The sequence below is a fragment of the Dendropsophus ebraccatus genome, chromosome 3 (assembly GCF_027789765.1).
Source record: "Dendropsophus ebraccatus isolate aDenEbr1 chromosome 3, aDenEbr1.pat, whole genome shotgun sequence".
Taxonomy (NCBI): domain Eukaryota; kingdom Metazoa; phylum Chordata; class Amphibia; order Anura; family Hylidae; genus Dendropsophus; species Dendropsophus ebraccatus.
Genome location: NC_091456.1, coordinates 53,685,135 through 53,708,871, shown reverse-complemented (window position 1 = coordinate 53,708,871; position 23,737 = coordinate 53,685,135). Strand labels below are relative to the sequence as shown.

Below are 23,737 nucleotides of genomic sequence, written 5' to 3'. Positions count from 1 at the left end.
CTATTCTATGAATAGCGGTCGCAGAAAACTGACATGTCTTTTTTGGTGGCACAGCTAGGGATCCCGGCTGAAGTGTATACTATGTGTATAGACTATGGCTGGGATTCCATAGATGGCAGCCCAAAGTAAGTGGCATATTAATCACAGCCATTGTTGCAAATCAGCAACAACAGCCGTGATTAATATGCCACTTATGTTGTGTGAACATGGCCTATTAGTGCAAAAGACATAATACATGCTGGTGTGTATAGAAGTACAGTATGGGTGTAAAAAAAAGTTTGTGTGTGTGTGTGTAAAAGTGTGCATAAAGGTGGCTTATGCATTTGTTAAAAAATTAAAAGCACATGTGAATCTGTTGACATTACGTTTAAACGCCTGACTGTGTATAAAACCAGGCAGGCCAATGTATGAGCATCAGCTGGATAAAGGACATCATGAAGCTGTTTGGCTTGCTCTATGCAGTAGACTTCCCCCAAATAATTCCCCACAGCATTTGTTTGTTTGTTTTTTAAATCCAAACAAAATTATAATCTGCTTTAGTATTTTGATCTGAAAGGGGGCCCACACTTCCTGTACAGCCCAAGGCCCATGGTACCCTTAGTCCGCCCCTGCCCCCCTCACCTGGCCTGGGGCAGCATTCCTTCATTTTCCCAGCTCCTCAGTGCACAAGAGACGTCACCTGTGTGCTGGGTAGATGGGAGAAGGAAGGAACGCCAGGGTACTGCACCACACCAGGTGAGTTAATGGGGGGGGGTTAAGTACAGGATTCATGCCCTGTGAATCCTAGCTATGCCCGTGACTGCAATACCAGCTGCAACACAGGAACAGTGAAAGGTAAGTAATGCACCGTATATACAATCAATTTATAAAGACATAAGAGATTTATCAAACATGGTGTACAGTGAAACTGGCTCAGTTGCCCCTAGCAACCAATCAGATTCCACCTTTCATTCGTCAAAGACTCTTTGGAAAATGAAAGGTGGAATCTGATTGGTTGCTAGGGGCAACTGCGCCAGTTTCACTTTACACCATGTTTGATAAATCTCCCCCTAATTCTCTAAATTTCTGAGATAGTGTTCAAATGTGGAAACCCACATGCCTTTGTAGAAATGATAAATCATCTAAAAAATAGGAGCAAACCAAGTACAATTAAAGGATGGCGAATCAATCAGCTGACAGCATCTAGATAATGTGTTCATACTGTAATTGCCTCCAATGGAAACATTTGCTGGACTTTCAGCAACAACCCTGCAACAAAAATAGATAGGACAATTATCATTTTGATTGATATAGTTAATAGTCTCCTATTCATAACAAAGGGCAACCATAATTTTTTTTTAACATTTTTTATTTTTATTTTTTTTTGGGGGGGGGGGGGATGTATGGTCCATAAAAATAACCATTATTGTCTATATGCAGAGTAGCTCTTCTCCAGACAGGAAAGATCTGGCATGTTTTGGAAGTAGTAAATCCATGATCAGCCACTAACTTAAAGCCTATAACTTGCTTGGGGCTGAGGAGATAATGTGTTTCCTTGGGAAGAGAAGCTGGTGTAGGTGGTCTAATAAGTCATACAATATCTCTTTGGAAAAAAGTAAGTAAAAGTGTTGGCTGTCCAGTGCTGCAAAGTGAAGGGATCTGCACTGTGTACATGGTCTACTTAATTCTGCTCATCTCACAACCACAATGTAGATTATATAAAAAAAGTTTCACTAAAATGGTCCTGTTTTTTTTTGTTACTCAGTATGCATGAGGGCATACTTGTGTCCTGTACATTGCACATAAAGTTTTTATCTTCTCTGCTTCCTGGTGCTCACTTCTGCCCTCTGTGTTAGGACCAGTTGCTAAGATTGCGTGCAGACACAACCACGCTTGCACACAATGATGACCAATAGGTTCACAATGTAGCTGATGTTGTGGTGACATCCTGTAACTACTGGGCATCCTATGCAGGCCTGGTTTTGCCCACATGCAATGATTGCGACTGGCACTGAAAAATGAGGCTAAAAAAAAGTGTATTACATAATCTAAAACACGCACTAGCTACATATAAACCCAGCCATGATCAAACCCGGAGAGCAGAAAAGGTTCTATCTCTTCTGCTTTCCGGTGGTCCACTTCCTCTCTCTTCCTGTCTGTGTTAATACTTCCACAGATAATAAGTTGCAGGCAGTACTCAGTAGCTGCCCGATGTTACTCATGTAGCGGTAACATTGTGCAGCTATTGGACATTGTGTGTGGGCACGGTTTTTCCTGCTCTCATCTGTGGAAGTTAATTGCAGAGACAGGCAGACGGAGGAAGTGGAGCGCCAGAGAGCAGAAGAGGTAGGACCTTCTTTGCTATCTCAATAACCCCGTTAAACTAACAGGGAATGAATGATGGGAGACAGCCATGTAGCCTGCAGAATTGTGAAGCTCTCACCATGCATATATATATTGTTTATAGAATATTACTCAAATATATTTGTGGACTACGGGGGAAAAAGTAAAAAGTTCATGCTACAGTGACATTATGAAAGTAGGGAAATGAAGTTAAAGCATGCAATGGTGATTTCCTCATCTTAAGCAATTCATACAGCGCTCTCCTTAACGTCTCCAATATCGTTGGCCGCCATCATTTTTGCTCAGCTTGAATTGACTTTTATCAGTGAACAGCATCGAGGCCCATTGGACCCTCGTCCAGCATAGAATGAGAACGCTTGAATTATATTATCGCATTATTAGGGAATGGCTCCTGAAGACTGGGGGACCTCAAATGGGGGGGGGGGGGGGCAGCATTTTCTCCAGACCTGAATCCCATAGAAAAGCAAGAGGATAAGCTAAGTCGCTGTGTGGAGGCTTGTAACTCTGGACCCCACAACCTCAATGTCCTGAGGGCCTTCTTCAAGGAATTTGTTTACCTCTTGAGGAGTAATGTTAAAAAAAACTGATCTTAAAGGGGTTGTGTCACCATTTAGACCTATCTCCTACTATAGGATAGGTAAGAATTGTGTGGTGGGGGGTCTTATGAACAGGGTGTTAAGTTTCACATAGGAATGAAGCAGCTGAGCCCCATGCACACTGCTGTTCCATTCCTTGTATATAGGAACTGCTGGAGTTAGCCGAGTACAGCACTTCTAGAAGAGAAACCCCTATAATGTTAGAGGGGTTGAATATGATGGTGGGACATCCTCTCTAAATGTAGAAGTGGTAGTAAATAAAAAGTTACCATGAATAGAGTGACATGCAGCAGTGTGTAATCTCTGGTGATATAACTGTCAGGTTGGTTGTATTAAGGAAGGCGCAGTCTAACACATCTCTGCACATGATTTCTTCAATTGGTGGAGTTAAAATTCCTGTTAATGATAAAAAATAAAAGACAAGTGTTAGCAATTGTTACAAATGTTAGCAAAGTGTAAGCAAATTTAAAGTGACTGTACCACCAGGCCGAGGCTGAAGCACTGGAGGGGGGCCGACCCACCCCCAGTGGGAAAACCCCCCAGCCCCTCCATGACGTGACTCCATTAGGATTAATGTAACCCTATCATAGAGGGGAGGGGGTTTCCTCCCACTAAGGGTGGGTCGGCCCGCCTCCAGAACTTCAGCCTGGGCCTGGTGGTACAGTAGCTTTTTCCAAAAAGATAATCTTGAACATTGGGAGCCAACCATATCTTCAAACAAACTCTAAAAAGTTTAAAGGGGTTATCCCCACTCTTGTCTCCAGCTTGTGGGGGGTTTTGCTGCTCAGTTCCATTGAAGTGAATGGAACTTAATTGCAAACCGCACCTGAACTGAAGACAAGAGTCGTGTTGTCTCTAAAAGAAAGTGGCCATGTTTTTGTAGCACTGGATAACCCCTTTAACTTCTATCTACCATCACAAGTCAAGGCATTATGTCTTTCCACATGATAGGTGATAAATGTGCTTTTGCTAGGAGCACTTCTGTAAAGACCTCCATGATCATTACAGTGGGAGTCCTATACCTCCATCTCTCCTAAGAGTAGTGAAAAGAGTGGCAACAATATAAAAAAAAGCTTTATTAAAATTTGTAGGGTTGCAGCCTAGCACATTGTAAATCCCGTTTAGTTTTCAAGATCCCTGCCTATTATCATTTAAACCCTTTAAGTTTTCCCCATATCACTCCATATTTATGCTTCACAACATGATACAATATATGGTAAAAGAAGGTGTGTAGTTAAAGAGGTATTACAACAATTTTTTTTTTTTTAATGCTAACAGAAAGTTATTTGTAAATTATTTCCATTTAAAAATCTCCAATCCTCCAGTACTTATCAGCTGCAGGAAGTGGAGTTTTCTTTCCAGTCTGACGCAGTGCTCTCTGCTGCCACCTCTCTCCGTGACATGAACTGTCCAAAGCAACAGAGATTCTTTATAGGTATTTGCTGCTGATCTGGACAATATCTGTCATGGACAGAAATGGCAGCGGAGAGCACTGTGTCAGACTGGAAAGAAAATACTACTTACTGCAGGACATACAGCAGCTGAAAAGTACTGGAGGATTGGAGGTTTTTTTTAATAAAAGTAATTTACAAATCAATTTTTACTTTTTTGTTCCCAGTTGATTTGAAAAAAAATAAAAATAAATATATATATATATATATATATATATATATATATATATATATATATATATATATACAGTATATCTTTTGCTGGAGTACCCCTTTAAAAAGAACAATTTCTTTCACAAAATCTTGTGAAAATGTTTCGGCTCTTAGAAGTGATAAGAGCAAAATGCCATTCTTATCACTTGCTGTGGCAGAAAGGGGTTAATAGAAACCTTGATTGTTTCCTTCCAGTAGGTATAAATCTGTCCTGGTCATGTGATGGACACACAGGTCCTTGGCTCATTAGAGGACACAGCTCTGATACACTGTATATAATGGTAATCAGTCCTACACCTTTGTGCCTTGATCTAGATGGTATACTGAGAAACCCTATATCTTTTCAACCAGAATCCCCCTTTATGTGATAAACGCATGCAGATGGTTAAAATGTGAAATCCATTTATTGTTATAAATACAATACCTGCAATACAAGCAGTCATGAAGCATGTTACCGTACCAGCGATCATGGCTCTAATGGCACCTGCTGCAATGTCACCTTTTCTGCTGGGTGCCATTGAGGCTGCAATAAACAACAGTACAAAAAAAACATTTAAGACCTCAGGACTGTTACTATAAACCCATTAACTACCCTTTGTTACTTATAGACAACTCTTTGCCACTATACAGCAAGATTGTTTGCTGCTGTCTGGTTAAGATTAAACTGTGCGCAGGTACCTGACTGCCTCGCTCACTAAATACAATGGTTATAGCCTTTCAACCTGTGGCCTACCAGCTGTTATAAAACTACAATTTAGCATTTTTGCAGCACTGGGAGGGCAGCGTTGTGGACCACTTACTTATAGGGAACCCAAGGACCCAGTGCAGTGGCATTTGGGTAAGAATTGTCTGGGGTCTTGCACAAAAAAAGTGGTACTGACTACAGAAAAATTGTGCTATGGAGAAGGGCGGCCATGTTTGGGGAACAACCCAGGGTCTATGGTCTCTTAGACATCTTGATTTACCAATAAGCTGTGATTCACTAGCCTAGTGCTGGTGAGCAATTCGTTCCACATTTTGGCTTAGGTTGGGTTCACACTACGTAAGTTTCCGTCCGTAGCGCGCTCCGTGAATAAGCGGCCGGAGATTTACGTAGTTACGTAGGAAAGTATACGATCTATGGCTGCACAGTTCACACTACGTAAGAACTAACGCCCGGATCGAATGCAGCACTGTAAAAAATGAACCAGATCATTGTTTCGGGACGGAAATGCTGTAACTTACGCCCGTAGCGTAACATGCGGTCCCGTACGTAGTGGTGATTTCTTCATTTTTACACTTTGATTTGCCGATCCAAAAGGTTCTGTGGGGTGTCCGGGGCTAGCCGAAGATATCCAAGTAAAAGACCGCTGTCAGATCGCAACGTACGCTGCTCAGGAAGCGTATGTAGATTACGGGCGTAAGTTCGCGGACCGTACGTAGTACGTACAAATTGCGTAAATCCCGGCTGGAGTTTTACACGTATATGTCCGGCCACGAAAAATATGCGGACGGACATATACGTAGTGTGAACATAGCCTTATACTGTATTTTAACACAACAAATGTGGACTAAAAAGCGTTGTATATACATACATAGTCCACCGATAGTAATTCCCAAGGAGCCAAAGTTTGCAAATCCACATAAAGCATATGTTGCAATAACTTCAGATCGAACCTGAAACAGAAGGCATAATGATAGCATGTAACCTATTATGATGTTAAAGTGCCTAAATCTCACACAAAAAGCTCGGCAATGACATTTACATATAGGCTACACCCAGTTTATTTGATCTAATAGAGAAGAGTTTCTTTTTATGACATTGGCTAACCAAAAAAAATATCCTGTGCTGTTTAACCATGGCACACTGAGGTTATTTATTCTTAGGGTGTGTTCACACGTACAGGATCCGCAGAAGATTTACAGTTGGAGATTCAAAGCAAATCAAGTCTGGCCCATCAAATCTGTTGCGGATCTGCTGCAGATTCAAATCTGCACCATCAAATCTGCTGCAGATCTGCTTAGAATCCTGTATTTGTGAAGCTACCCTTAGGGTGCGTTCACACGTACAGGATCTGCAGCAGATTTGAAGTTGCAGATTCAATGCAAAGTAACTGCAGATCCTGTACGTTTGAACGCACCCTCAGGCTATGTTCACACTACGTAAAAGCATGGCCGTTGTTGCCATCGGCAATAACGGCCGTGCTTTATGTGCCTGTGAACACTGCCTCTACTTCAATGGGATCCCGGCCGGAGCGTATACACATTATATATGCTCCGGCCGGGATCCTATGCAGATCCGCAAAGAACTGACATGTCCGTTTTCTGCGGCCGCAATTCAGTGAATTGCGGGCATAGAAACCCATGTCCGTTCACACTATGAAGCGAGCGGCTCCGGCCACTTGCTTCAAAGTGTGCTGTGGGGGTTCTAATGCGGGCGCGCGCTGATGCGCCCGCATCAGAACACTGCGGCCAAAAGATCATCTGGCTGGTACTTAAGTACCGTCCGGGATGATCCAGGCAGAGACCGGCCATTCCGTGACCCGGCTGGGGTCACGGAATGGCCGGTCTTTTACGTTGTGTGAACAAAGCCTCAATGTGTATGTGCTATTACTAAAGTTGGTTAAAGTGTACTTGTGATGAAGTATGCTGACCAAATTGAGGTCGTACCCAAACTTCCGACCACAGAATAGATTTCACACCGATTTGGATATTTCATGACAGGTACACTTTAAAGACAATTTGTCACCAGGGTTACCTTACACCAATTTCAATGGTCAGTATGGTGTAATTTTTATAAATTTGTTTGTATATCATTAAAGAAGTTTAAGCTTTTGAGGTCTTTAGGAACAGGCACCACTGTTATCTATAGGTGGTGAGCAGTATTGCTGATGAACTTGAATGGGAATTAGCCGCAATATCACACAGACAATGGGAAAAGGTGAGAGCAGTGCCTAAAAGAAAGGGGCCATAAAAGCTCAAGCACATTGGGACTACAATATGTATGCAGGCACAGATGAACCTCCCTTTTTCAAATAACTCTATTGGCCGATAGCATTTTTTGTTCAGCCATTAAAATGATCATTATCAACTGCGTGTCGCCCGGTGTGAATGGGTGATGTGGTCTATAATGATGTTACATGAAGTTAAAAGGCTACACAGTCATTTGTGCTGTTTGGCCTGCAATAAATTCAGCTGTGTGAAGTCTCAATGAGAAAGCACCGGTCATTGAGAATGGCACTCATTAGAAAGCAACCAAAAAGCGTAAAATGAATGTAATAATACAATCCTACTTACGGACATGTATTGCCTTACGCCATCGATAGAGATCGGCCCTTGTTTCTTTCTGTTTGTAATTAGCCCGGCAAGGTATTCATATGCAACAAACTCATTAAAAAAAGTCTTGTATCCTATAAGTTTTCCAACAATAAAGCTATCTTCATAGTCTACACCCATCATAAAGGAAAATGGCATGAAGACATAAGAGCATATAATCTGTGCAAAACAAAGATAGGCTTATTTAATGAATGTCCACGTTATTTAATAACATAGTTTGATATAGCTCAATTGACGTTGACAGTGTATATAAGTCTTAAAGGGATATTCCGCTCAAACATAACTTTTCACACAATGCTGCCAATTGGGAGACTAAGAATTAATTTCATACTTAATAGTTAACCCTTTGAGGACCAGGCCCAAAATGACCCAGTGGACCGCGCAAATTTTGATCTTTGCGCTTTCGTTTTTCCCTCCTCCCCTTCTAAGAGCTCTAGCACTTTCAGTTTTCAAAGCATGTAAGGGCTTGTTTGTTACAGAAATAGTTGTACTATGTAATGGCGTCTTTCATTCTACCATAACATGTATGATGGAATTCCAAAGATATTGAAGATATGAAGATATACATTGGGGAAATAGTAAAAAAGAATGCAATATGGTAACGTTTGGGGGGTTCCTGTGTCTACGTAATGTACTATATGGTATTCTATAGGTCAGTCCGAACACAACCATATGCAGGTTTACACAGATTCTCTATTGTTATCTATATTTTTTTAATGAAATCCTTTTTTTTGGCAATTAAATATAAAAAAATTGGGCCTATTGTGACGCTTATAACGGTTGTAGTTTTTCACCTATGGGGCTGTATGGGGTGTCATTTTTTCCGCCATGATCCATAGTTTTTATTAATACCATATTTGTGAAGATTGGACATTTTGATCACTTTTTATAATTTTTTTTTATATATAATGTAACATAAAATCGGTAATCCGCGCCTTTTTTCCCCTCTTTTCGTGTACGCCGTTCACCGATCACAATGACGCTTGTTATATTTTAATAGATCGGACAAATACACACGCTACGGTATATTATATGTTTATTTATTTATTTATTTTTATATGTTTTATTTATATAATGGAAAATGGGGGAGATTTAAACTTTTATTGGGGGAGGGGTTTTGGGGTAGTGTGTTAGTGATTTTAACTTTTGCATTTTAAGTCCCTTTGGGGGACTTGTACAATCATTACTTTTATTATTCACACTGATCATTGCTATGCCTATGGCATAGCATTGATCAGTGTTATCGGCGCTCTGCTGATTGAGTCTGCCTGTGCAGGCTCAGTGACCAGAGCGCCGATCGCTGCAGCGTGTCATTAATGGTGAGGTGCCGGCTGCTGATTGCAGCCGGCCCCCACCTGCTAAGAAGCGTGCTCCGCTCTGGAGCGCGATTCATAGCTCAGGACGTACCGTTACATCCAGGGTCGTCTGGGGACAGACTTCCAGGACGTACCGGTACGTCCTAGGTCGTCTAGGGGTTAATATTTATTCAGTACCCTTCCCCCAGTTCTGAGCTGCTGCTTTCTACTGAAGACACAAAAACACTGTGAGCTTTTCTTTTCGTCTCCCCCTCCCCCCCCCTACCTTCTAAAACAGAAGATGTAAACAAACTTTGTAAATTCTTTGTAATGCAGGGAGGGTTAATCTGAGGTCATGTTTCTGATGAACTCACTCCTGCATTGCATAGTTCCTAAAAAGTTGCAGATAGGGACTTGTTTACATCGCCCATTTTATAAGGGAGGAGGGTGAGAGAGAGAGAAAAGCTCACATGCAGTTTTTCTGTCTTCTGCAGAAAGCAGGAGGATCAGAACTTGGGGAAGGAGACTGAAAAGATAATAACAAGTATGGAATAAATTTTTAGTCTTACCATGGGCAGCAACATATCAAAACCTATGTTTGAGCGGAATACCCCTTTAATACATGGTCTGCAGCAACTTATGTAATTTTGTCTTTAGCTGGAAATAGTATTGATTATAAAAAGTTTGAACAATAAAACAATACTTGGATAAGTGATTGAGCTATCAGTGTTATGGGTCTTCATCTGGGAGGGTGCTCAAAGACTATTCTGTCACATAAGAAGACACCAGTATTTTACATGGCACACTGTAGACAGGGTCCTGTGGCAAAAATAAATTTCAAGTTGCAGCCATGGCTTATATTTAGATGGAATAATGGGTATTCTGCAAATACTGTTTCTACAAATACAAGCCAAACTTTAAAGCGACTCTGTACCCACAATCTGCCCCCCCCCAACCCCCAAACCTGTACTGTCGGATAGCTGCTCTTAATCAAAGATCTGTCCTGGGGTCTGTTCGGCAGGTGATGCAGTTATTGTCCTAAAAAACAACTTTTAAACTTGGAGCGTTATGTTAAATTGGCATGGCCTAGAGTGTTTGTGTCTTTCTCTCTGTCCCTCCCCCCCCCTCTTCGCCATTAGGAATGCTCCATTCCACCATGTGCTTTTGTTGGCCAATGAGAGGTGTTTCTTCTTCTGACCCATCTCTTTCATTCTTTCTTTTGCACACACTCATGCCCACCACTCAGGGTAGATTACTTAACCCCTGTAGGAAGTTAGTTATTGGGTGGAGAAAGTGCGAGTCAGTCTTATCCAGATTCTCGTGGTTGAAGGACACACAGAGCTACTGCCAGGATCCTTGTCCTAGACCAAAGTTCAGTTCAGTCCAAAGTAGTCTAGTCTAGACACAAGTGTGTACAGATGCAGCTAGAGAGACCAGAGAACAACATACCACTAAAAAGCCAATGCCACCAAAAAAGCAGCTATCTGATGGTACAAGTGGTTTGGGATGAGCAGATTGTGGGTACAGAGTAGCTTTAATGTTTCTGGGGGAATTTGAATATAATCTATTATAATACATTACACTCTACACATTGATATCTTCTTCTTTAAAACTTGATATTTACCTCAAAGCTGAACTGTGGGTAGCCAAACATATTCCCAAGCCATGAGAGGACAGCATTGCAGAATGCTAGCAGTGACAGAAAGGCCATTAGGTTCACGGCTATGTTTGCCACCAGAGGAATTGATGCAGAGGCTCCTTGACTTGCAGCTTCTAGAATATTTTTTGCATCCCTGATATGAAGAAAACACAAAAAAAAATCCAATAAATATACCAATTGTTGTACAATAAATTCCATATAAAAACTTATATGTGAGATGACCAGTACAATATAGATTATAACAATATGCTGCATAGTTGCGTATATCATGGTACATGTTCCTTCTCTTAGGCTACAAACCCACTTGGCGGGTCTGCAGCGAGCCCCCTCGCTGCGTATTTGCAGCAAGACCAGCTGCAGATCCCGGCCCTATACTTTTAATGGCAGACAAACACGCAGCAGGGATGTACATCCCTGCTGCGAGTTTGTCTGCAGCCCACTCCATTAACCCCCGGCCGCCGGAGCTGATACTTCACCTGATCCCGGCTCCGGCTGTTCCCGATGTCTTCAGCAAGCCGGAGCGGGGACTAGGTGAAGTATATGCTCCAGCCCCCCCGCAGCACGGATCGCACGCCCCCCCGCAGCACGGATTGCACGCCCCCCCGCAGCACCGATCGCACGCCCCCCCGCAGCACCGATCGCACGCCCCCCCGCAGCACCGATCTCTTGCACGCCCCCCTGCAGCCCCGGCCGCTCGATCGCCCCCCGGCAGCACCGATTGCGTGCAAGCGATCGGTACTGCTGGGGGGCCTGCAAGCGATCGGGGGGGCTGCAGGGGGGGGTGATCAAGTCGCGGGCCAATCTTGATATTTAATGAAAAGTGAATGTGGCGTTTCTGTCACTGTCTATGCTAAAGTAATTGTCCCCACATGATAGTTACCCATTATATCCCTCAAGCAGTAGGTATTCTCATAATTGTCCCCCATGTAGAAGCCCCCCTACCAATAATGACCTAAGTACTAGCCAGGCCAGCTATTAGAGCCCCACATAGTAGCCAACCCTCCCAATTGTGACACATATAGTAGCCAGCACACCTAATAGAGTCCCATATAGTAGCCAGCCCCCAATAGTGTCTTATATAGTAACCAGCCATCCCAATAGTGTCTTATATAGTAGCTAGCCCTCCAAATAGTCTCTTTTATGGTAGCCAGGCCTCCAAATAGTCTCTTATATAGTAACCAGCGCTCCAAATAGTCTCTTATATAGTAGTCAGCCCTCCCCAATAGTTTTATATAGTGGCCAGCCCTCTCCTATAGTCTTTTAAAGTAGCCAGCCTTCCCCAATAGTGTCTTATATAGAAGCCAGTCCCTAAAATAGTCTCTTATATAGTAGCCTGCGGCTACTATATGCCCGGGTACTGTCTGGAATTCCGGGATTCAGCCTAGGTAATAGGCTGAATCCCAGAATTCCAGGCAGTACCCGGGCAGTCTCCTCCTTCCCCATGGATCGGGAAGGCTTCAGCAATCAAATGCGGCTGGTTCGTGAATGTTCGAGTTCGATCGAACCTAGGATTTCCCGAGGTTCGATCAACTCTAAATATAATATGGGTTGTCTGAGCAGCCATTCGGACCACCCATATTATAATCTGCAGCGACATCAGGAGAGCCAGATTTAACACAGCAATGGAAAAGCAAGGAGGGCCAGAAATAATGGCACCATGGTCCAGAATGGGTTTGACATGACTGTTGTAAGGGGTGAAGTCAGTGATAACACTATATTGGTAGGTTTTATATCTTGGTCATAGTTTTATTTAAATACAGTTTTCTGATATGGAATGCCCATTTAAGGCCCAAAATACATCCATAGTGAAGGGGTTAAATAAAGACATTTGTGATTTAACTAAATGTCTCCTTGGTGGCCATGAAAAATGAGTTACTGTCTATATACCTCTTACCCTTTCTCCAGTTGAAGCCCGTGCTTCATATTTACTCTCACTGGTTCAGTTTCAGGCCAGAATAACTTGGCTGCAGCTAATGCAGCTGGGGCCGACATGACAGAAGCCGTTATCAGATGAGTAGAAGATACCTACAAATGAGTAGTGAAACAAACATATCATTAATGTGATTTCTTTTTTAAAGATTAGTCTTGTATAAAACTGTCATGTATATAGATTCCATTATTATAATATCTATAATCTATCTATCTATCTATCTATCTATCTATCTATCTATCTATCTGCAAGAGAACATGGCAGCCCTAATATACAGTGCTGTACTCATCACAAATATCCCATGATTGGCCTCCAGCTCATATTAAAGTGCCAAAAAAAATGAAAAAAATTAAAGCAGGGTCATATTTAGGACAGCTATTATTATTACACACTGTAGATCTGTTGTTCAAGAGTTCACAAGCCCAGCTCACTGCCAAATAAATTTTCTTTTGTTAAGTCAGACAAATTAATTAAAGGGGAACTACTAGCAGGTTAGACAAATCTAACCTGCTGATAGCCCCCTATAGCGCTGGGGAGGAGGTATGTGCCTTACCTCTCTCCTTGGTGCAGATCCCGTGCTGTAAGTCGGGGTAAACTCTGCTCCAGAGCACCGTTAGGAGCACCGATGCGTCATCCAACTCACCCCTTCTAATGATAACCAATGAAGGGGCGGGTCGGATGACGCTGCAGTGCTCCGAACGGTGCTCTGGAGCAGAGTTTACTCCGATTAACATCGCAGGACCGACACCGAGGAGAAAGGTAAGACACATACCTTACTCCCCAGTGTCCCCAGTGCTGTAGGGGGCTATCAGCAGGTTAGATTCGTCTAACCTGCTGGTAGTTCCCCTTTTAAAACGTCTTTACCTGAGAGGTGGAAATAATGGATGTTTAAAGAAGCACTCCAGATTTATTTTCCCCATATCATGCACACTCACCATCGATAGTCCAACAATGCCATTTGTTTAATTCCAGCACAGCTCTATCCAAGCATCCAATTACTATTGTAATTGGGGCATGTGATGACCAGACTGACCCACAGAAAATCACAGTGTTTAACAAGATAAAGGAAGTGGTTTGTTCTGGGTCAACTAACTTCTTGTGAACTACAGGGTAACATCATGACCTATTAGATGCGTCCTGGCTGCTCATAGACCACTTTCCTCCCACACAACTCTGTGCGTATGCTGTTGCTCCTATCGCTATGCCACCAGAATATTATACCCCTGGTTTCACATGTTGCATTTTTACAGCTTTTTCCTGGGATTTTTTTTGCTATTTTACTATATATTTTGTAACTTCCAGTAAAAATGTGTCATTTTTACTACAATTTGGAAATAATTGCATTAAAATGCAGCCAAAACCTTGTGCAAACTTAGACTAGACAATCTTTGAATTAACACATTAGTAATTTTGTTGTAAATTTGGGTCAATCTGTGAACACAGCATAAGCAATTTAAAACATTTCAGTTGTAATTATAGCTCACTTGTGGCAAAATTTTTCCAAAAACAAAAACATTATGAATTAGAAAACCCATGAAAACTGCATATTGTGTGAACTGTCACCAGCCCATTGATGAGCCCTGTCTGCCAGCCAAGTGGTTAGCTCTCATTAGATGTATAACAAAAGAAGTCATTGGCTGCAATGGTGACCACAGTCTATATTGGGAGGGACCAGAGACTGGTGGAAAGCACTGGAAAGGGCATGGCAGGGTATTGTTTGGTAAATAGGATTTATTTTATACCATTGTGAACCATATTTAGGTGCCTGAACAATACATTTAATATTTGAAAAATATTCGTTTTTTATCCATATGATTTTTTTTTGATCATTGTCTTCCTAATAATATCAGATCACATAAAGTTCATATTTATTTACCATTGTCTTAGTCCCACAGGGCACTCTTCCTTTTTAATACTTTATATATTACATCACTATGTTACATAATGTTTACATGTAACATGCAGGGACACCAGATAGGACATACCTAGGAAATGTCTAATACTAATACTAGACAGCCCTGGTAACCTTTGCTCCAAAATGTTAGCCCTGGAAATCACAATGTTTGTTCAATGAATTTCCGTTTATCATTTGTAGCTGCGTTTACACCAGAAGATTATCACTTAAATTCTCTCTACCTATGTACCCCTTCACAACTCCCTCCTCCCCCCTCTATCGAGTTGCCTTGGTTGTTACTGATTTTTCAGCTTTGGAAACAGTTGGGGGGGGGGGGGGGTGCTTGAAACACCAGAAAGAAGCATTTTTGTCTGATAAGATATATTACAAAGTTTCTTATATTTACTATTGATTTATGCAAACTTTGTTGAAACAACAGTGCCTGTGTAGGATCTTATATATGAAATACCAAATATATTTACGTACTCCAAATGAAATGTATGCTCCAAGGACACTTCCTGCAATCGTAGCAAAACCAGCAGTCATCACTGCATGTATTTCAGATTTTGTTAAGTCTTCCAGATATGGCCTTATTAAAAGGGGAGATTCAGTCTACAAAAAAGACACAAGAAGTTAAAAACTAAATTATTAATAATTCTTTTATTTATATAATAAGGTTGAAAGAAGACAACCTAGAGGTTCAACCTAGAGAAACCCTACTGTGTTGATCCAGAGGAAGGAAAAAACCCTTATGAGGCAGATGACAATTGCCCCATCACAGGGAGAAAATTCCTTCCTTGCAAACTCATTCTGCAGCACTTTACATAGCTTTTTATAATTCATATCGGTTCCTGTGCCCATTGCGGTTCACAACGTAAATTCCAAACTCATCTATCTGTATGTTTTTGGAGTATCGGAGGAAACCGAGTACCCGGAAGAAACCCATGCAAACAATCACAAACAAATCCCAGTTGGAACAATATTTTTCAGGAGCTAGTTAGGACGTAGAGGTGAAAAATTCTAAATTCGGCTTTTTTTTTAAATGTTTTATTTTTAGTTATTTCTCTATAGAATTGGACATTTGGACATTATATGGTTTTCTGATATAAATGTATGTAAATTTCTGATGACATATTTTCCTTATACTAGTGTAGAATTCCTCATCTTCACAGTAGAATGGTATAACAGACATTTAGGGGGAGATTTATCAAACATGGTGTAAAGTGAAACTGTCCCAGTTGCCCCTAGCAACCAATCAGATTCCACCTTTCATTTTCCAAAGAGCCTGTGAGGAATGAAAAGTGGAATCTGATCGGTTGCTAGGAACAACTGGGCCAGTTTCACTTTACATGTTAAAAAGGTTAACTAAAACAAATCACATAGCTTATGGCACATGCCATTTATATTTGGAAAGGGGCAATCGCATTTAAAATAAAGCTGCTTGTTCTCATTGCATACTGTAAATTAATATGCTAATATGTTAATCTGCACTCTGTAAGGATTACATTTTATGGGTATGTTCACACTACGTATAAGTAAGGCCGTTGTTGCCATCGGCAACAACAGCCGCACTTTATACGCTTGTGAACACTGCCTATTGATCTATGGGATCCCAGCTGGAGCGTATACACATAGTATACGCTCTGTCCGGGATCCCGTGCGGGGCAGCAAATAACTGACATGTCAATTTTCTGTGGCCGCAATTCAATGAATTGCAGCCATAGGAAACCCTGCCAGTCTACACAATGCAGCGAGCGGCTCGGGTCGCTTGCTTCATTGTGCGCTGTGGGAGGTTCTGATGCGGGCGTGCACATATGTGCCCGCATCAGAACCCTGCGGCCGGAAAGATCATCCGGGATGATCCGGGCAGAGACCGGCCGTTCCGTGACCCGGCCTGGGTCAAGGAATGGCCGGTCATTAACAGCGTGTGAACATAGCCTATTATTATATACAGTAGTGAAACAATACATGAAAAGTATATTGCAAATAAAAATGAATACTAGTTACATACCTGACCCACAAATATGTTGCCTGCAGAAACCAATGATTCTGTAGGAGATGTTGCCATTGTAATTTGCATAAACCAACCAACCTTTGAAAAAAGTTATATTGTAGTTATTTTTGCTTTTTATGCCATTTTACACACACACTAAATAGTTTCAGAACTTCATGCATGTGTAATATAAAAACAGTCCAAGAAGACACAAAATAAAGTTTATAGCTATGTTCCCACTACGGTAACGTGCTGTCATTTAGCGGGGAAAGGCGGCCTTCTGTTGCTAGTGATCATGATCATTATTTGCGGCTATCATTATCAATAGACAGATGCCTTTCCCCGATAAATGACGGCACGTTACCCTAGTAGGAACATAATCTATATGCATGTTATGGCCGCATGAACAATATGATTTGTGCGGCCCATACCTTTTAGAGGCACTGCAAGAAGGAACCAATCACGCTGATTTCTAATGGTGCGTTTACACAAACAGATTTATCTGACAGATCTTTGAAGCTAAAGTCAGGAGCAGACTATAAACAGAGAACAGGGAACAAGTCATAAAGAAAGCACTAACATTTATCCTCTTTTCAAATCCATTCCTGGCTTTGGCTTCCAAAATCTGTCAGATAAATCTCTCTGTGTAAACGCACCATTAGTTAATGTTGGATAAGAGCTATCCTTAAATCGAATCTGTCAGCTGTAATTCATGTTCCAAATTGCTCAGAAGAAGGTTCTGCAGGCTGGAGGTACAGCTGAGCAAAAGGTCCTGGTATTTGGTGGCGCTGACAGCATCTGATGAGTTTCACTCCTTGAATGATGGGAGTAGTTATGGTGGATGTAAAAGCAGAGCTTTTATTGCAAGAATTACGCGTTTCAAGGCACAGCCTCTACATCAGATTAGTATCCTGATCTGATGAAGAGGCTGTGCCTTGAAACGCGTAATTCTTGCAATAAAAGTTCTGATTTTACATCCACTGCTACTACTCCCATCATTCAAGGAGTGAAACTCATCGGATGCCGTCAGCGCCACCAAAGTCCCGGACCTTTTGCTCGGCTGTACCTCCAGCCTGCAGAACCTTCTTCTAATGAAAAGTAGCATGTGTCTTCTTGACCTAACACATATCGAATAGTTTGGAGGGTGGATTACAACTGACAGATTAATTTTAAAGTCATAAAAGGTGCATTCACACAGTCAGTAAAAGCCATGTGTACAAACCACCTGGATAAAAAGCCTCTAAAACAGCTTGCAAATCAGTGCTGTTTTTAACACATTTTTCCCCTGTTAACCCCTTTGTGCTGCAGCTAGTTTGGGCCTTAATGACCAGGCTAATTTTTCAAAATCTGACCTGTCTCACTTTATGCTCTTATAGCTCAGTGATGCTTTAACGTATGCTAGCGATTCTGAGATTGTTTTTTCGTGACATATGGCACTTTATGTTAGTGGCAAAATTTGGTCACTACTTTGTGTGTTTTTTGTGAAAAACATCAAAATATCATGAAAAATTAAAAAAATTTGCATTTTATGAACTTTGAAATTCTCTGCTTCTAAAAAAAGAAAGTCGTAGCACATAAATTAGTTACTAAGTCACATTACCAATATGTCTTCTTTATTCTGGCATAATTTGGTAAACATATTTTACTTTTTTAGGGTGTTATGGGGCTTAGAAATTTATCAGCAAATTATCACATTTTCGTGAAACTGATTTTTTTAGGGACCAGTTCTTTTTTTAAATGGATTTAGAAGTCTGGTATCCTGAAAACCCCCATAAGTGACCCCATTTTGGAAACTACACACCTTAAAGAATTAATCTAGGGGTATAATGAGCATTTTAACCCTACAGGGGCTGGAGGAAAGTATTCACAATTAGGCAGGAAAAAAATTGAAAATTTTAATTTTCCAATAATATATACGTTTAGATTAAAGTTTCTCATTTTCAAAAGGAATATGAGACAAAAAGCACCCCAAAATTTGTAATGCAGGTTCTCTTGAGTACAACGGTACCCCATATGTGGGCGTAAACCACTGTATGGGCACACAGCAGGGCTCAGAAGGAAGGGAGCGCCAATTAGCTTTTCCAATGCAGATTTTGCTGAAGAAGTTTCTGAGCGCCAGGTGCGTTTGCAGAGCCCCTGTAGTGTCAGCAGAGAGAAAACCCCCCATAAGTCACCCCATTTTGGAAAGTACACCCCTCAAAGAATTCATCTTGGTGTGTGGTGACCATTTTGACCCCACAGGTATTACAGGAAAGTATTCAAAAGAAGACAGTAAAAATGAAAAACTCGAATTCTTCCAATAATATGTTCGTTTAGTTTGAAATTTCTCAATTTCACGAGGAACAAGAGGAAAAAAGTACCCCAAAATTTGTAACGCAGGTTCTCCTGAGTACAATGGTACCCCATATGTGGGCATAAACCACTGCATGGGCACACAGGAGGGCTCAGAAGGGAAGGAGCGCCAATTAGCTTTTTCAATGCAGATTTTGCTGCAGAAGTTTTCGAGCGCCAGGTGCGTTTGCAGTGCCCCTGTAGTGCCAGCGGAGTAAAATCTCGCCATAAGTCACTCCATTTTGGAAAGTGCACCCCTCAAAGTATTCATCTTGGTGTGTGGTGACCATTTTGACCCCACAGGTATTAGAGGAAAGTATTCAAAAGTAGACAGTAAAAATGAAAAACTCAAATTTTTCCAATATTATGTTCTTTTAGTTTGAAATTTCTCAATTTCACGAGGAACAAGAGGAAAAAAGTACCACAAAATTTGTAACGCAGGTTCTCCTGAGTACAATGGTACCCCATATGTGGGCGTAAACCACTGTATGGGCACACAGGAGGGCTCAAAAGGGAAGGAGCGCCAATTAGCTTTTTCAATGCAGATTTTGCTGAAGAAGTTTCCGAGTGCCAGGTGCGTTTGCAGAGCCCCTGTAGTGTCCACAGAGTAAAATCTCCCAATAAGTCACTCCATTTTGGAAAGTGCACCCCTCAAAGAATTTATTTTGGGGTGTGGTGAGCATTTTGACCCCACAGGTGTTTGAGGAAAATAATCAAAAGTAGACAGTAAAAATGAAAAACTCGAATTTTTCCAATAATATGTTCCTTTAGTTTGAAATTTCTCAATTTCACGAGGAACAGGAGAGAAATGTCACCCCAATATATGTAAAGCAGGTTCTCCTGAGTAGAACAGTACCCCATATGTGGGCATAAACCACTGCATGGGCACACAGCCGGGCTCAGAAGGGAAGGAGCGCCAATTAGCATTTTCAGTGCAGATTTTTCTGAAGATGTTTCTGAGCGCCAGGTGCGTTTGCTGAGCCCCTGTAGTGTCAGCAGAATAGATTCCCCCCAAAAGTCACCACATTTTGGAAAGAGCACCCCTCAAAGAATTCATCTTGGTGTGTGGTGACCATTTTTACCCCACAGGTATTAGAGGAAAGTATTCAAAATTGGCCAGTAAAAATGAAAAACTCGAATTTTTCCAATAATATGTTGGTTTAGTTTGAAATTTCTCAATTTGACGAGGAACAGGAGAGAAAATTCACCCCAAAATCTGTAACGCAGGTTCTCCTGAGTAAAACGGTACCTCATATGTGGGCATAAACCACTGTATGGGCACACAGCAGGGCTCAGAAGGGAAGGAGCGCCAATTTACAGGAGCAAAACCGCAGCTATTAATGGTTATTAGAATAGCGCAGTTACTAAAATAAAATAAAAAAAATGAAATTACAGGTAATGTGGGGTGGTTATGGGCAACCTGAGGTGGTTACAGGTAATCTGGGGTGGTTACGGACAACATGGGGTGGTCACGGGCAACCTGCTGTGGTTACAGGCAACGTGGGGTGGTTACAGGCAACGCGGGGTGGTTACGGGCAACGTGTGGTGGTTATGGGCAACGTGTGGTGGTCACGGGCAACGTGTGGTGGTCACGGGCAACCTGCTGTGGTTACGGCAACGTGGGGTGGTTACAGGCAACGTGGGCTGGTTACAGACAACGTGGGCTGGTTACAGGCAACGTGGGCTGGTTACAGGCAACGTGGGCTGGTAACGGGCAACGTGGGCTGGTTACGGGCAACCTGCTGTGCTTACAGACAATCTGGGATGGTTACGGGAAACGTGGGGTGGTTACGGGCAACCTGCAGTGCTTACAGACAATCTGGGGTGGATACGGGCAACGTGGGGTGGTTACGGGCAACCTGCTGTGCTTACAGACAATCTGGGGTGGATACGGGCAACGTGGGGTGGTTACGGGCAACCTGCAGTGCTTACAGACAATCTGGGGTGGTTACGGGCAACGTGGGGTGGTTACGGGCAATGTGGGGTGGTTATGGATAAACTGAAGTTCTTATAGGCAATCTGGGGTGGGTACCTGTAATCTGACATGGGCACCGCAATCTGGAGGGGGTCATTGGCAATTTGGGGTGGTCAGAGGCGACGTGTGGTGGTCAGAGGCGACGTGCGGTGGTCAGAGGCGACGTGCGGTGGTCAGAGGCGACGTGGCGTGGTCAGAGGCATCGTGGCGTGGTCAGAGGCATCGTGGCGTGGTCAGAGGCATCGTGGCGTGGTCAGAGGCATCGTGGCGTGGTCAGAGGCAACGCGCGGTGGTTACGTGCAATCTGGGGGGGGTTACATGTAATCTGGCATGATTACGGGGAACCTGGGGGGGTTATGTGCAACCTGGAAGGGTTACAGACAATCTGGGATTGTTACTGATAAACTGAAGTGCTTATAGGTAATCTGGGGTGGGTACATGTAATTTGGGGTGGTTACGGGCAATCTGGAGGGGGTCACTGGCAATTTGCGGTGGTTACGGGCAACGTGCGGTGGTTACGGGCAACGTGCGGTTGTTACGGGCAACGTGCGGTGGTTACGGGCAACGTGCGGTGGTTATGGGCAACGTGCGGTGGTTACGGGCAACGTGCGGTGGTTACGGGTAACGTGCGGTGGTTACGGGTAATCTGGGGAGGGGTTAGGGGTAATTTGGGAGTAAACTGCAATTATTACTATAATAAAAAGTGTGTGTTTTATTTTTTTGTATGTTTGTCACTTTTTGTACTTTATACATTCATTTTCACTGTATTACTATGATTACTGTGATATTTTCTATCACAGTAATCATAGTTCAGTGACAGAGACCAAATTGGTCTCTGTCACTTTAAATTTTCAGAGCTTGGCTGGTTGTGAAGCGCATGCGCACTTCATAACCAGCCAGGACGTCGAGGAGGAAGGAGCTCCGTGGATCCGGTGAGTATATGGGGAAGGGAGGGTGACTCGGGGACGGGGGTGACAGGGGGGGTGGGGGGCGACTTGGGGGGTGGGGGGACATCACTTTTTATCCCCTGTCACCAATCATTTATGGTGACAGGGGATAAAAAGTGCCAGGAGCACATGGTACAAGCGATCAGCGGTATATAGTATATACCGCTGATCGCTTGTACCGGGACCCCACAGGGGGGTCCCCGATGACTGCCCCATGCTCTCCGCTACCTCCGGTGGCGGAGAGCATGGGGCTTTCATTCATTTTAACTTTTTAATCGCTGTGAACCGACGTTAGTCGGTTCACAGCGATTGCGGCGGCCATCTTGGAAATGATGGCCGCCGGGGGAGGGGGGTTAGTTATCGGGGCACTAGGGGGGTCTGATCTGGGGTCTGATATACACTTATTTCATCTCCCCCCGCCGTAGATTCACGGCGGGGGGAGATGAAAGGTGGCGGCGGCACCGGTAATCCTCTTTACCGACGGTCGCCGCTATAACGTTAATAGCGGCGATCGTCGGTAAGGGGGGGGGGCCGGGACGGACCTCACACACTGCCCCAACCCCTCAGCTACCTCCGGTAGCCGGGGGGATGGGGTGGGAGCCGTCCCGGCCCCGCAGCCTTATTCTCTGCCATCGCCGTAAAAAGCTGATGGCAGCAGAATAAGGCCCATTAGTGACCGCCGTAGAAAGCCGTATCGGCGGTCACTAAGGGGTTAATTTCTATGTAAGCTGGCAAGTGGATCTGCTCTGAAAAAGGAAACTTTTACAACTTTTTAATGATGATTTTCAGTGTTGTTTTCGTGCTGTTTTGGGCATTACCCATGGAAGTTAGTGAGTTGAAAACTGCACATTTTTGTGGCTTTTTTGATGTTTGTTTTTACCTGTATGAACATACCCTTACTCTTCCTAACTGGCAGGCCCCCCTTTGCAACAGGCTTCCTTCTCTGGAGAGAGGGATATCCGGCTATTCCCATGTTTTGAGACTCACAACTGAGGCTCCATGGACCCCTTCTTTGCATATTCAAATTTTGTAGGGGGCAATCAGTGGAGACTCTTAAATGAGTACTCCATTGGTTTTTTCATTGATCTCCCTTAGCTCCGTGATTTTTTTGTTTGTCTATTTTTTATTGCCCCTGGTAGCCAGAATCCTGCTCCACACTGATGAGGAGCAAATACTCCGAAACAGCTGTCTGTGGATGGATGTCTAGCCTTGGTAACCCTTGTCTTATGTCGTTACACTCGCAACAGAGTTAGACTTTGACTTAAAGGGGCCACCCTAGTGTTTCATTATTTATGTCCCAATGCTTGCAAAAAAGAGTGGGGGCTTGAGGGGCTACATATCGGGGTGGTTTGGTGTTCTCCCCACTAGAAGGCTTCCCTTGGCAACAGGCTTCCTTCTCTGGAGAGAGGGGTTTCTGGTAATTCCTGTGTTTTGAGATTCGCAACTGAGGCTTCACGGACCCTTCTTTGCATATTCAAATTTAGTAGGGGGTAATCAGTGGAGACTCCTAAATGAGTACTCCATTGGATTTTTTTCACTGATCTCCCTGAGCTCAGTGATTGTTGTGTTTTGTACCCTTACTCTTCCCTAGAAGTCTATGGAATCAAATTGTAGAGGCCCCAGCAACAAAATGAAGTTGTAATACAACCATGTGCATGAGCCCTTACAGTTAGAGTTTTTACATTCTTCATTGTCTTAACTGGAGAACTAATGTGGCATTGCAAGCTTAACAAATCTAGTTATATTAATATTTCCCTATTAACCACAACCCATGTAAGCCATAAAACTATACAC

At 42.8% G+C, this 23,737-nt stretch overlaps 1 protein-coding gene across 1 annotated transcript in view; it reads right to left on the bottom strand.

Moving 5' to 3' along the window:
- Positions 1-1,006: 1,006 nt before the first annotated feature.
- Positions 1,007-23,737, bottom strand: part of SLC28A3 (solute carrier family 28 member 3) — a 76,569-nt gene continuing 53,838 nt past the window's right edge. The window contains exons 10-18 of the mRNA XM_069961782.1: positions 16,709-16,789; positions 15,184-15,309; positions 12,768-12,898; positions 10,838-11,006; positions 7,880-8,077; positions 6,178-6,259; positions 5,028-5,126; positions 3,209-3,335; positions 1,007-1,248 (exon numbers count right to left, since the gene is read on the bottom strand). Of these exons, the coding sequence (XP_069817883.1) occupies positions 1,122-1,248; positions 3,209-3,335; positions 5,028-5,126; positions 6,178-6,259; positions 7,880-8,077; positions 10,838-11,006; positions 12,768-12,898; positions 15,184-15,309; positions 16,709-16,789 (1,140 nt within the window). The 3' untranslated portion in view covers positions 1,007-1,121. The remainder of the gene's footprint in view (positions 1,249-3,208; positions 3,336-5,027; positions 5,127-6,177; positions 6,260-7,879; positions 8,078-10,837; positions 11,007-12,767; positions 12,899-15,183; positions 15,310-16,708; positions 16,790-23,737) is intronic.